Source organism: Myxine glutinosa, chromosome 2 (assembly GCF_964187855.1).
Source record: "Myxine glutinosa chromosome 2, kmMyxGlut1.1, whole genome shotgun sequence".
NCBI lineage: Eukaryota > Metazoa > Chordata > Myxini > Myxiniformes > Myxinidae > Myxine > Myxine glutinosa.
In genome coordinates, this window is record NC_136262.1 from 48,102,560 (window position 1) to 48,117,166 (window position 14,607).

General features: G+C 44.0%; 1 protein-coding gene across 2 annotated transcripts in view; it reads left to right on the forward strand.

Annotated features, from left to right (window-relative positions):
• SMC6 (structural maintenance of chromosomes 6) overlaps nucleotides 1-14,607 on the forward strand; it is a 203,192-nt gene that overhangs the window by 166,430 nt on the left and 22,155 nt on the right. For both annotated transcript variants that reach the window (XR_013622661.1, XM_078773238.1), the window contains exons 16-20: nucleotides 3,344-3,458; nucleotides 8,529-8,686; nucleotides 13,220-13,355; nucleotides 13,614-13,691; nucleotides 13,936-14,106. Coding sequence is in view for 1 of the 2 variants with exons in the window: in XM_078773238.1 (XP_078629364.1) it covers nucleotides 3,344-3,458; nucleotides 8,529-8,686; nucleotides 13,220-13,355; nucleotides 13,614-13,691; nucleotides 13,936-14,106 (658 nt within the window). In the remaining variant the exon portion in view is untranslated. The remainder of the gene's footprint in view (nucleotides 1-3,343; nucleotides 3,459-8,528; nucleotides 8,687-13,219; nucleotides 13,356-13,613; nucleotides 13,692-13,935; nucleotides 14,107-14,607) is intronic.

A 14,607-nucleotide genomic window follows, 5' to 3' on the forward strand; every position in this document is an offset into this window, starting at 1 on the left:
CTCGCTCTCTCCTCTCTCTCTCTCGCTCTCTCTCTCGCTGTCTCTCTCTCTCTCAGCTGTCTCCTCTCTCTCTCTCTCTCTCTCTCGCTGTCTCTCTCTCTCTCGATGTCTCTCTCTCTCTTCTCTCTCTCTCTCTCTCTCTCGCTGTCTCTCTTCTCTCGCTGTCCTCTCTCTCTCGCTGCTCCACTTTTTCAACTCCTGAAATATGTCTTCCAGAATTTCGGTTTTTGTTTTTCTTCTTATATTTTTGTGTCCTGCATGCCTGTGTCTAACAAGAATGTCGGTTCTCAAATCGTTAATTTTTTACTTGCCGAGGGCGAAACTCGCGATATATATTACGCGGAAGAGTTCGGGTCTCCTGGGACAAGCTCACCGGAATGCAGAATTTTGTTAGCCTTTTAAAGGCCTTGTGTCTGCCCGCCTTAAAATTGAATTTAATTTTTACCGAGAGAGTTCTCGGCTTGATCACTTTGTTCAAAAATGGTGCAAAGCTGAAATCCTGTGCAAGGTGGAGGGAGATGAATCTTTTTTTGCTGCTCTAATTATAATTAATGTCATGTTTTTCAATTCCTTGATTTAATTATTTTGTTGACTGCTATTGAATTACTTGGTTTGGTGTGCTTTTTTATACTTTTGTAATAAAAGACCTTAAAAGTCAAAGTCTCTCTCTCGCTGCTGTCTCTCTCTCTCTCTCGCTGTCTCTCGCTGCCTCTCTCTCTGCCTCTCTCTCTCTCTCTCGCTCTCTCGCTCTCATCTCTCTCTCTCTCGCTGTCTCTCTCTCTCTCTCTCACTGTCTCTCTCTCTCGCTGTCTCTCTCTCTCTCGCTGTCTCTCTCTCTCTCTCTCTCTCTCTCTCGCTGTCTCTCTCTCTCTCTCTCTCTCTCTCGCTGTCTCTCTCTCTCTCTCTCTCGCTGTCTCTCTCTCTCGCTGTCTCTCTCTCTCGCTGTCTCTCTCTCTCTCACTGTCTCTCTCTCTCTCGCTGTCTCTCTCTCTCTCACTGTCTCTCTTTCTCTCTCTCTCTCTCTCCTCTCTCTCTCTCTCTCTCCTTTCTCTCTCTCTCTCTTGCTGTCTCTCTCTCTCTCTCTCTCGCTGTCTCTCTCTCTCTCTCGCTGTCTCTCTCTCTCTCTCTCGCTGTCTCTCTCTCTCTCTCTCGCTGTCTCTCTCTTCTCTCTCGCTGTCTCTCTCTCGCTGTCTCCCTCTCTCTCTCTCTGTCTCTCTCTCTCGCTGTCTCCCTCTCCTCTCTCTCTCTCCCCCTCTCCTCTCTCTCTCTCTCTCTCTCTCGTAGCTCTCTCTCTCTCTCTCTCGCTGTCTCTCTCTCTCTCTCGCTGTCTCTCTCTCTCTCTCTCTCTCGCTGTCTCTCTCTCTCTCTCTCTCTCTCTCTCGCTGTCTCTCTCTCTCTCGCTGTCTCTCTCGCTGTCTCTCTCTCTCTCGCTGTCTCTCTCGCTGTCTCTTCTCTCTCGCTGTCTCTCTCTCTCTCTCTCTGTCTCGCTGTCTCTCTCTCTCTCTCTCGCTGTCTCTCTCTCTCTCGCTGTCTCTCTCTCTCTCTCTGTCTCTCTCTCTCTCGCTCTCTCTCTCTCTCTCTCTCTCTCGCTGTCTCTCTCTCTCTCTCTCTCTCGCTGTCTCTCTCTCTCTCTCTCGCTGTCTCTCTCTCTCTCGCTGTCTCTCTCTCTCGCTGTCTCTCTCTCTCTCTCTCTCTCTCTCGCTGTCTATCTCTCTCTCTCTCTCTCTCGCTGTGTCTCTCTCTCGCTGTCTCTCTCTCTCTCTCGCTGTCTCTCTCTCTCTCCCTCGCTGTCTCTCTCTCTCTCTCTTCGCTGTCTCTCTCTTCTCTCTCTCTCTCTCTCTCTCTCTTCTCTCTCTCTCTCTCTCTCTCTCTCTCTTCTCTCTCTCGCTGTCTCTGTCTCTGTCTCTCTCTCTCTTCGCTGTCTCTCTCTCTCTCTCTCGCTGTCTCTCTCTCTCTCTCTCTCTCTCTCTCGCTGTCTCTCTCTCTCTCTCTCTCGCTGTCTCTCTCTCTCTCTCTCTCTCTCTGTCTCTCTCTCTCTCTCTGTCTCTCTCTCTCTCTCTCTCTCTCTCTTGCTGTCTCTCTCTCTCTCGCTGTCTCTCTCTCGCTGTCTCTCTCTCTGAAAGGCATGTCTCAAACCCCTCCCAAACTACTTTTTTTAACAATGATTTTGAAGGACAGTCACACAGTGATGGGCCTCACTATCAGCTATGATCTTTCTTGGGCAAACCATATTTATGTCCTATCATGCAAATCCTTTCTCTTGACACACTTGAACTCCCTATCACACCTGAAAGTCCTTCATCTGCAGCTTGATGAGAAATGCTCTCCCCTCTGCCAGGTGCCCCTGCCTCACAACTGTTCAATTTGACACTTGAATCATGAGGCCAATTCTGAAGTGGATCACCTGACATAGACAGATAATGTAAATGTGGAAAAGATGTGGATGAACTCGTCACCACAAAGTGGCCACTCTTAGCTACTCTCTGCACAACCCCATTTATCTCATGTCCCCTCTTCTCTATTCCCTTCCTCCCTCCTGAGCACATCCCCCAACCAATGCAGTTTTCGTGCCTTTTTCACTAATGTGTTAATCCTGGCCACTTCCTCTTCCTTTTTACCGGAAAGATCCCCCCTCAGCTCTCTCATCATCTGCACCTCTGTCCCCTGCAGCAGTTTCTCCTCCTCTTTCCCAGTCAAGGCCCCAGGCCTCCACTCGATGCAAGACAACTGATCTTATTGCCGTTTTGTAAATCTTTGCCCTTAGCCTAACTGGCATCTTTTGATCACGCATTGCCTCAGAAACTCTCATTCAATTACTTTATCTCAATTTTAAGTGTATGTTGATGCATGCTTTTGTTTTTTGGATACTTTCCATCTCTCCCCATAAAAATACGTTGAAAGCATGGGGTCATGTATGACCCAGTTTATTTATTTTTAAATAAAAGTGTAACCAAACACATTTCCATCATCCAAAGGTGAAAAAGGCATATTCTTCAGTGGGTACTTAAACATTGATATCATGTTATCCATTCCATTTTCACTTTAATTGACGAGTTGTTCCCTGACATTTTCCACTTTTTTTATTTAATTTGCCCCCTCATCTCAAATGGAAAGTCCGTACAGTTCAGAAGTTGCCATTCATGTACTCCACTTGCACCTGTCATCCTGATTCAATAAATTCTGGAGAAATATGTTTTCTGGCAAGGATAAAGGTTAAGATGTCCGCTTTACAGATAGGCAATCGTGATACTGGCATATGTCATTTGCGCAACTGTAATGTGCTGGCCCTTTTTAAATCTTTGATGGTTTATGGTTTGGGATTGAGTGAGTTTCTCCTTTGCAGAAGTGTTAAACATCCTGAGTTTCCTTCACTGTTTGAGATTCTGGAGATGGACAACAACATAATCGCCAACATCCTGATTGACATGCGCTCAATTGAAACGGTTCTTCTCATCAAGGTGGGTCAAATTCTCTGGTGTCGGTTTCTTTCACTGTCGTGTGATGCTCGCTCTTTATTCTTGCCTCTTTATTTTCCTCTGTGTGGATGATCCGCCTGTACACATATTTTAAGGCTGCACGTAGATGAAGATCAGACTTTGGAGTTCTGATAATAGCAGAGACAGGTTATCACTCTCTCTTCAAGTGAGGACATTCCAGGCTCCCACCCAAAGGGACCATCTCAGGTTAACTCGAGGAAACCTCTTTCTGGTGGACGCCACCTGAGCACCACCCCGACACACCACCACAACCGACCCAGCAGGGTTGCCTCGTGCCTCCTCCCCCCCACCCCCACCCCATCATCAAAAACTGGTGGGCCTGAGTGCTTTGTCTCAGTTGCATCATCCGGTGAGCTGCTCTACAAAGGGCAGCTGCGCCGGAGGTGCTAGCGGGTTCTTCTGGGTTTGATTCGTGTTTTTCGTATATGTTGCGCAATGAAGTGTTTTCTGGTGGCCGCAGTGCAAATCCTGCCACCAACCTTGTGGGAACAGCTAACCCAACTGCAGGAGGACATCTGTGGACACAGTTGGGTATGCCAGGGATGAATGGCCTTTGGCTCGCTTGGAACTCCTCCGCCCTTTGTTACCCTGCGCTCGCGAAGCAAAAAACAGTCAGCCATTCAGTTGCTTACGTGTGGCGTACATACGTGTGGCATGCCTGTCTGCATTTTCAAAGTGTCCATGCGTTGGTCCAATTGACACAAAATTTTACCATAGGAGTTGACTGCGCAGGGTAAGCATGTATAATTTTTTATTCATAATTATGATGTCATAGGTCACGTGTATGGACGCCGTCTTGGAAAACCGTTACACCATTATATCTCCAAAACCACTAAATCTTCCCCCCTCATCCCACCTAGAAACCGCTAAATCGAAACCGCTGTTTTGGAGTGAAAAAGTTTCTCCAAATTGGGACCTGGCTCATTATCAAGTACTCCCCATGAGGAATAACATATGTTAATGATTGTCATGTGTGCCTTCATTATGACGTCATAAGTCGACTGGTACAACTCTTGAGCTGATCATTATGAAAAATATTTTTTTTTCTGCAATCTGATGGACACGAAATTTTGACCATAGGAGCACCTCCTCCAGTAGAATTTTTTAATGATATTTATGACATGGTCATGTGGTACAGGCGCCATCTTGAAAAAAATCGAAAAACGTTGCACATCCATATCTCCAAAACCGCTCCATGGAAAAAATTGAAACATGGCTCATTGTAAAGAACTCCATATGGGGAATGTGTGGTTAACGATGACCTCTTTGGTGTCTTAATTGGGACGTAATTCAACAGGGACAACGCCTAGTCTGATCAGTTTGAAATTTATTGAGCGTGATCGACACAACAATTATATTACAGAATATAAATTTATGATGTCATTGCTCACGTGGTCTGGCAGCCATATTGGATCAAAGAAAAATACCCTTCAAAAACAGAAGAGTTCACTCGCACCAAGGGCAGGGTAAGTATTATTATTATTATTATTATTATTTTTATTTTTTTTTGTATACTGAATCAAGGCTCGTGAAAGAGCTAACATTTATTTCACAAACAAATCAACCAGACAAACAAAATATATATCAAAAGAGGGAGCGGAAGACAAGATGGGGAGAGAAGGGGAAGCACACAAACATAACATTTGAGAGCAGGGAGATGTGTGGGAGGGAGAGGGCTTGGGAGGAGGAGGCGTGGGAAGGGGGGGGGGGGGGGGGGGGGAGAAGTATAAAACACAAGGACACCAAGGACTTCCAGGACAAAAGTTGGTATTTCAAAAAAGTGGATTTGGGGTGAAATTAGCGGGGGTAGAAAAGATCAAGGTTTTGGATGGGGGAAGATAAGAGATGGTGGTGAACAGCTGTTTTAAAGACCTGGAGGGTGGAGTGGGATTGAAGAGAGTGAGGGAGTTTGTTCCAGAGGCGGGAGAAAAGAGGAATAAAGGAGTGATAATGAAGTGTATAATGAAGGAGTGATGGTATCTCTGAATACCATCTAGTTGGGATGGGTGGTCAAAAGTTGTTGGCTGAAAGAGAGCGGTGTAAATGGAGTCATCAATGTTTGGAGTATGGTGTAACACACAAAAGCAAAGAAGAGGTGAGAGTGGAGGGGACGTTGCAGGAAGAGATACTCACAGGGATTTGGGAAGTGCAAGTGCAGAACACAGACAGAGAGAAGTGAAGTGCTTGATGTACAGTATGACACCAATGCCAGGACGGAGTTCAGGTTGATCAAACTGGAGGAGACAATAGCCAGGGAGAGACATTGAGGAGTCAGGGATGTCCTGTGGGAGCGAGGGTTCTATTTTAGACAGATTATGTCTGGTTTATCAGCAGAGACCTGTCAGGTTGGAGCAGTGTCCTCGGATGTTTGAGGTCTACACCGTTGGGGACAGGGTTGGAGGAGCTGTTGTTAGGGTGCTGCAAGAATGTGGAAAGGAGCAAGGAGAGGGGATGTGGGACAGCAGGAGCGTGCGTGATGGGAACGAACCAGGGAGTTTGTGTTGTGTGGGGTTAACTCTGAGTGAGAGGGGCAGGATATAATTGAAAGGGGGGACCAGATTCAAGGTGAGCCAGGGTGGGATGAGGGGGAGGAGGGGTTTGACACCCTTGATGGAGGTGAAGGGGAATTGATTGTCATGTGCGCACAACCTCTGCAAAATTCACTTCTTCGGATTCCTAAACTGTACATATTAAGACAGACCTCATGGGAGGGATGGGAAAAAATGTTTTCTGTTGAAGGCCCAAAGGAAGGTGGAACTGTAGGTACGAGAGGTGCGTGGATAAGCTAAGTGTTTTAGAGTGAAAGGGTTTTGCGAGATTAGCATTGTGAAAAAAAATAGGAAGGGAAGAGAGTGTGATTATGATGAAGAAGAATGCATTGTTTGTTCTTGATGGAATAATAAGGAGAGCGAGACATTTTTAAAATGCGGCTTGTTTTTCAAGTTTTTTTTTGTATTTTAATTTCTTTTTTTTTGCTTTTTTGCATTACTAAGAGCCTTTAAACGAAGAAACGTTCAATTGAATGAAGGTTCATTTTGGGGATATTGCAAAAGCAAAGGGAGAGAGAATGAAGGAGGAACTGTGCATGTCAGATTAAGTTGATGATTTTTTTTTTTTTTGGAGTGAAGAAGAGTTTTTGTTTCCTCTCCACCGAATATGGGCGGATTTTATGTTTTCACCCCTGTCACCCCATGTTTTCACCTGGTGAAGTTCCAGATCTGGATTTTGATACTATAATTTTTTTTAGTTATTATACACCATTGAGAGATGGGGCCAAAACGATATATCACATGATATTTCAAAAAGTTGTGGACGAGTTATGACAAAATTAGGTGGATGAGTTGGTTAGGTGACGAGAACAAGCGATTCAAATTTGGTTCAGGTCCGGATCCAGATCGGGCCGATCAGTGGGGTAAAACATGTACACTATTCAGCCTCGAGTACCATATTTTTTAGGGAGCAAGGAGGGGAAAATAATCAACCTGAGGGATCGGAAATGACAATACTTGGGAGAAAATAATAAGGCCCACATCTGTCAAAGACTTGCATTGCATGGGCATGGGAACTTTCCATTCAACTCAACTTTCAATCAACTGTAAAAGCTTGTTTGTGCAAGAACAGTGTTAAGCCAGTGTTAAGGCCAGTGTTAAGGCAAGGCCAGTGTTAAGCGGTGCAGGGAAATGAGGGACAATTAGCAGATTTGTGCTTTCTTTTTTAACCACAAAATTGGTCGGTTTGAATCGGAAGATTTTCGTTGATGTGAAGAGGATATCAACCACTGCTCCTGTTAGGGTAGTTTATGTGAATGGTGATTTTTGGCAAGTTTATGAAGATGTTTTTTTTTCCCTAACTCGTTTTTTAAATATTATTTATTTCCATGCATGTGTCACTGTGTTTAACGTTATTTCATTATTTTATTATGTTTATTACCTCTGCCACCGAAGATGGATGGCGGATATGTTTTCACCCCTTTTTGTCTGCCTGTTTGTCTGTCTGTCAGCAGGATCTCAAAAAGCTATGGATGGATTCGATGAAACTTTGTGGACAGGTTGGGTGTGTAATGACAATGAATTTATCATATTTTGGTGCCGATCCGGATCCGGATACTAGAATTTCTTAAGTGAAGCTTCACCATTGAGAGGATAAAGCCATAAGGCTTCAAAGTCACTTGGTGAATGGAACAGCGATGTTACCCTGATGAGCCCCAAAAAGGGCGAAAACGACATCGCACGGTGTTTCGAAAAGTTGTGGATGGTTTATGACAAAACTTGGTGGATGAGTCGTGTTGGGATGTGACAAAACTCGGTGGATGAGTAAGGTCGGGATTTGATAAAAAATCTGGGGAATGCGTCGGGTCGGTGACAAATACAAGCCAATTCGATTTTGGTTAAGGTCCGGATGCAGATCCGGCCTATCAGTAGGCTACAAAACATAAACTGTTTTGGTTGGTGGAAGCATTCACTCTACCGAGTGCCTTTATGGTTCATGTATCTTATCAGTCCTCCACAGGCATGCATGACTGGGTTTTTCAGCACTTATTCCCCGTCATATTTTATTTTGTTGCATGGCACATGCCTGCAGAAAGTTACCAGCAAGACAGTTGTTCACCATCATCCCCCATAAAAAACCATGATCTTTACTACAACCAAAAACACCCCCACCCCTCTCCCAGCTCACCTTCTCCCAAATTTCCTGTTTTTCCTTTCTAAGAGATTGCTTTTGTCTCTTAGATTGCTTGGCCACCCCATGTGTCCTTCCCTACCCCCTCATTCCCCCCCACACCCATTATTTGTCAGATTCTCCCTCTATTTTGTCCTTCAACCCTGTGGTTGGTGCTTCCTCTCCTTTCTCTACTGTTGCTTTTGTTATTTTGCATCCTGATCTGTTTAGTGTACTCTCTCTTCCACAAATTTTGACCTTTTATCACTTCCTCATGTAATCCTCAAACTTAATTGTAAATGCGGCTGAGAAAGCATTGCCAGTGATGTTGATGTTTTAATCAAAAAAATTCTTCCTTTCTTGCCACATCAGGATAACAGGATGGCACGACAGGTAATGATCCCTCGGCCTCCCATAAACTGCAAGGTGGCCTATACCGCTGTGGGTGATCAAGTCTTCAGTGATCGCTATTATTCCAGTGAAACGGCACGTGCCCGTTTCCTCTCGAGCAATGTGGAGGAGCAGATTGAGTGAGTATTGTAGCTCTAATAGGGATGTACATTCATTCATTGGGCCTTGGTTATCTTTTTTGCACATCCATTGAGTAATCATGTGTCAAGCTAGGGATTGAATGAGAAGTCGTTTCCCTCCCCTTACCCTCTCTCCCCAAAAATTAAACCATGATTGTCCGACACGTGCAAATTATCCATTCTCTCTTCAATCACGAGATAAATGCCTGAAAAAGCTAATACTTCCAACTTTTCTTTTTCAATACTCGGAGTCCTTGCTTAACACTGAGGACGCATTCCCACAAAGTTGTGTTAAGCAAAAAAAGTGTAAATTGAAAACTTTTTCCCATTGGCATAATGTTAAAAACTGAGGATGCGTTCCTGGGCAGTAATTTTCGGTCATCCTAAGCTAACTAAAGTGAATCCTAAAGACATACTCTCACGTCTGAGCACCCGATGAGACGGTATCCTCAGCGCCGGGACCTTTCGTCCTGGGAGATGGCCCAAACGATCTTTTAATGCACTGTGTTCAATAAATTATACAACTTTCTTTTTCCCCAAGGATCGTTCAAATTGACGGAAATTTGACTTTTGAAATTTGAAAAATTGACGTAAAACAGATGCCTCAAACATGTTTTCTTACCTTTTTATAGGATTTATTTTGTAAAGTAAACTACAGGGAGGAGGGGTAAACAAGATGCTATAAGCAAAAACAGAATGAACCAAGCGAATCAAAAGGGCACAAAGAAGTAAATGGGAATATTCAAACTTGTGTACAATGATTGGAAATAAAGCAATTCCTAACCAAATAGGTGCCATAGAACACACTCGTACAAGACAATAATGCAGGCGAGACTTCACTTTTTTCTAATGCGCAGAGTGGATGCTAGCTCAAAGCAGCCCGCTTTGGAAACCAGGTGCGAGTTCTACGGACATCGAGATGAGAAGATGAGAAGATGAGAAGAAGTTCTACGAGATGAAAAGAGAGCCAGTGACGAAGTTGGTCCAAAGACTAGGTTAAACTGCCAAGAGCAATACCAGCGACAAGTAGCACCCAAGATGCCGAAAGCCAAACAGAGCATGATGAAGATCAGTCACAAGGAAGGCCTGTGACGATCAGCCTCCACCAGGTCTCATGAACCCCATTGTGTTTTTTTAGGCTGAGGCCTCCTGCTCTGCCCTCGGCCTTCTTCTTCCAGGCCCTCCAGAAACACATGGTGATCCCAGCTTTGGTCAATCCCAAAGCTCCTGAGAGAACCACTATAATGTCTCCTCATTAAAACTCCGTGAACACTTGTTTGTCCTCCTTTTACATGAGGCTTTTTACTTCCTCTCAAAACCCCAATGCCTCCTCGTCCTCCTCGTCTCCAGATCTCTCTTTAATCCTCCTTCCTCTTACAAGTGAGGCCCCTCTCGTTAGTTCTTCCTCCTGGGTGGAGGTCTCCTCTGCCAGTCCCTCCCATGGGGCGATCCCCATAAAAATAAATTGCAATGGCACTTCCTGGTCCACACCACATTACGCCACCATGGCTGACACACATTGGCCTGACAGATCGTGACCGACCTTTCGCAGATGTGACATATACAGTGCCTTCAGAAAGTATTCATACCCCTTGACTTTTTCACGTTTTGTTGTTCTACAGCCTGAATTTTAAGTGGGTTAAATTGAGATTTTTTTGTCACTGATCTACACATAATACCCCCATAATGTTAAAGTGGAGTTCTTTAAAAAAAAAAAAAAATTGAAAAATAATTTAAAATGAAAATCTCAAATGTCTTGTGTCAATAATAAGAGCTCAGTTGCACCCAATATCCTTTGATCATCCTTGAAATGTCTCCATAACTTGATTGGAGTCAACCTGTGGCCAATTCAATTGATTGGACATTATTTAGAAAGGGACATGTGTGTATCCCAGATCCCTTAGGATGTAACGAGTGATGGTGGGCAGGTTGCACTGCTCCTCCTTCTTTGGAGGAATGGCTTCAGAACAAGAACATGATAGTCCAAAGTATTGACTCAGGGGATTGAATACATGTGTAAACAAGAAAGAACAATCAGATTGCAGACCCTTGCCAGGACGTGTTTTTAGTGGTTTTTAAGGCTTTTGTGTTAAAACAAATATGGCGTCCGAACCACCTGACCGATGACATCCTTTTTTCTTTTTTCTTTTTTCAACAATTTATCCATAGATGACGCTCAACAAATTTCATCTTGATCGGATGAAGTTTTGTACTTGTCGAATTATGACGTCATAATGGAGGAACCTATGACATCATCATTAACATATGTTATTCCCCATGGAGAGTTCTTTACAATGAGCATTTTTTTTTTGTCTCATTTTTATGTCTCATTTTTTTTCTATGCAGCGCTTTCGGAGATATAGAGGTGCAACGTTTTTGCGGTTTTTCAAAGATGGCACCCATACCACGTGGCATATGACATCATAACTGTCAATAAAAATTATACAGGAGGAGGCGTACCGATGGTGAAAATTTCCTGCCAATCGGACTAACGGTTGCAGAGAATCTCATATTTATTCTGTGTGGACAAACGGACAAACAAACAAACTGACTCAAATGCAATACCCTCTCCTCTGGCGAGGGTAATTGGACATTTCTGTATTTCATCTATAATAATAAAAGACAGTGTCTGGCCGTCCGTCCATCTGTCTCATCCTTAACTCCAAAACCACGAATCCTAACGGCCCCAAAAACTTTGCATGCATGTACCTGGACCTCCAACAGATTGCCAGGATAAAAACTGGGTGTTTGGGTGTGTTATAACATTCTTTTTGAAAATGATTAACGAGGTGCTCATAAGAAAAAATCCCGATGTGGTGGTTTACCAATATGGCAGCCCGCCATCCTGGTCAGCCCACTGCTCCTCGCTGGGTTCTTATACCACCATTTTGTTTCGGCCTACTCAAACGTGCCTTGCCTTGTAAACATGATCGATAATTATCATTACATAAATGAAGCATGTCATTAAATCTGGATTTGGATGTGAGGATTGGATGCTGTATACTAAATAATGACCAAATCTGGAGTGAAATGTGACAAAATTTACCATATCTTGCGATTTTATAACTAAATCTATATACGCATTTATTTAAGTGAGGCTGGGATTCTCGTTCTGGTGTTAGTTTTTTTTTTTTTTTTTTTTTTTTTAAATAACTTTGTCAGGTAAAACGCATCTCGCTATACAAGATCGGTGCCGGTGATAGATATATGCATCTCGCTATATGAGACTGAAACTGTCAGCTGAAGTAGCAAAAGAATGTGATTATCTTACACTAATGGTTTATGAAGTTGCAGAAGCATAACGTGGTACTTTGTAAGCAGTTTGTGAGTGTAACTTCCATGGGATAGGATGTCACTCCACTGCAGCAGAGTCCATTGTACCTGCGATCTATTTTCAAAATTCCCTCGAGATGATCGACCCAGATTGCATATATCATATTCCCGTCAGGAAGCAACTCATTGTTATCCGGCAACGCCGGGTACTTTGGCTAGTTTTTAATAAATTTGAAAAAAAAAAAAAAAGATTCCACTTTGACATTATGGGGAATCATGTGTAGTAGATCAGTGACAAAAAAAATCTCAATTTAATCCATTTTTAACTCAGGCTCTAACACAACAAAATTTGAAAAAAGTGACTGGGTGCGAAAAAGTGACTTTCTGACGGCACTGGTGTATGCCTTTCTCGTAGGAAGTCCTCACCTAGCCCGCCCACAAACATTAGGTGTTTACACGATATTCTGAATCTTTATGACCATATGTTACATCACAGAAGTATAAAATGTTGAATTGCGACATGACTTGTTGATGTATTGAATCCCATGAATGTATGATCACAGCTTTGCTTTCTTCTATTAATATGTGCCATTTTTTAACTTCCCATTTGCCATAACATTTTAAAACTTGCCATAACTTTGTCAGTTTATGTCATACAATCATAGTTGTGGTATAAAATGTTAAGTATATGGACACAGTTTATTTTAATATATGACTTGTATGAATAAAGTCTCACGTGCACTTCAACTGAAATGAAATGCAGAAATTTGATCATTTTTGTGACGTACCGGATATGTACGTGGGGTGCAGGCATATGTAGTCCAATAACTTGTGAAATATTTCTGTAACATGATAATATTGAATTCATAAGAACCAGCAGAAGCTAAGCTTTAATTTGGTCCCTCATTTGTACGTATTACTGCTATGATGGCCACACAAATTATCAAAGTATGAAACATGGAAATTGAATGTGATGTGAATCCAGCATGGTTGCGTTTTGAGGGTACCTCTAAATATTGATGCAAAATGACAAGTTCTTCCCAACTTATGTAATGTTAACATTTGATTTCATGTTCAGGATACTCTAGGGCATCAGAAAAATATAGTGTCAGAGGTTTGTGGGGTGGGGGTATACCAGCAGCTATATTAGCCCATGGCCTATTTTAATTTTGTGTTGTTTGGTTGTCCTGCATTATATTGACTTTCAGTGATTGAGAAATTTTTGATCTTAAATGCATCTATGGTATTGGCTTCTTGTAGAGAACTGCAGAGGGAGCTGGTTGTCGTAAAGGGCCAGGTCAATGAAAAGCAGCAACAAATCACCCTGAACGACAAGGAGAAGCACAGTAACAACATTCAGCTTACACAGAAGCAAGCACAGATGACACAGATCCAGGTTGAGTGTTTTTGAACACATGCAATTGATACATTTTCGGTGAGGTCTGCTATGTAGTTTAATGGCAGATCAAACCATGTTAAATTATGCTTAAGAGGATTTTTCCCCTTTTCCCAGAAAAAACTGCTTATTTTTATTTATTTGGCAACGTTACTCGACCGAAAAATGTACTTTTTAAGGTCTTCTGGTTTTCACCTTTGTGTGCACGCATTATTTATTTTTTATTTGAAGTGCTGCCGTTCCCTGTTGTTTTTATAGGATCGCATTGTGAGTCTATCAAATGAACTTCGGAGGCTGAAGGATGTGGAGCCCGAAGAAAGCAGCATCTATGTCTTGGTGAGCAGAATGCAAAATAAGTTTATGTACATGTGTATACGTTTCAGGCTGGTGATTGTTGACAGAGACCAAGGATACTGATGCAGATGATGCACCATCACCAGCAGCTTTGCAACCAAAACAGCAGTGGGGGGTGGGAGAAGGATCAAGATTAACAGTGCCCCTATAAGCCAACATTACATTTTCATTTTACGTTCAGTGATGTGATCCTCATGGAAATGTGACCAACCCATTTTTCGAACAGGAGGAAGAACTGCAAGACATGCAGGAGCAGATTGTAGCACTGCAAGGAAAGATTGATGACGCTGCAAGCATTTCTGAAAGCACCCAAGAGGAATACAAGCAAATGAAGCAAAAAGAACAGCAACAGCTCGGCAAAATTAATGCTGTGAAAAAGGAGGAAGAATCTGTTCGGGTAAGGTCTCCTGGCATTGAGGTCTGGGGTATTCCCCTATTGCCTGTGCATTTGTGTGACGAGCAGCTAAAGTTAGGAGGAAAATTTGGGGGATGGGGAGAGCAGGGGAAAAACTGAGAAGGGGACAAGAGAATCGCCTGGGGTGGGGGACAGGGGAGCCGACGGGGCGGGGGACAGGGGAGCCGACGGGGCGGGGACAGGGGAGCCGGCGGGGCGGGGACAGGGGAGCCGGCGGGGCGGGGGACAGGGGAGTTGGCGGGGCGGGGGACAGGGGAGTTGGCAGGGCGGGGGGACAGGGGAGCCGGCGGGGCGGGGACAGGGGAGCCGGCGGGGCGGGGACAGGGGAGCCGGCGGGGCGGGGGACAGGGGAGCCGGCGGGACAGGGGAGCGGGGGACAGGGGAGCCGGCGGGGCGGGGGACAGGGGAGCTGGCGGGGTGGGGGGACAGGGGAGCCGGTGGGGTGGGGGGACAGGGGAGCCGGCGGGGTGGGGGGACAGGGGA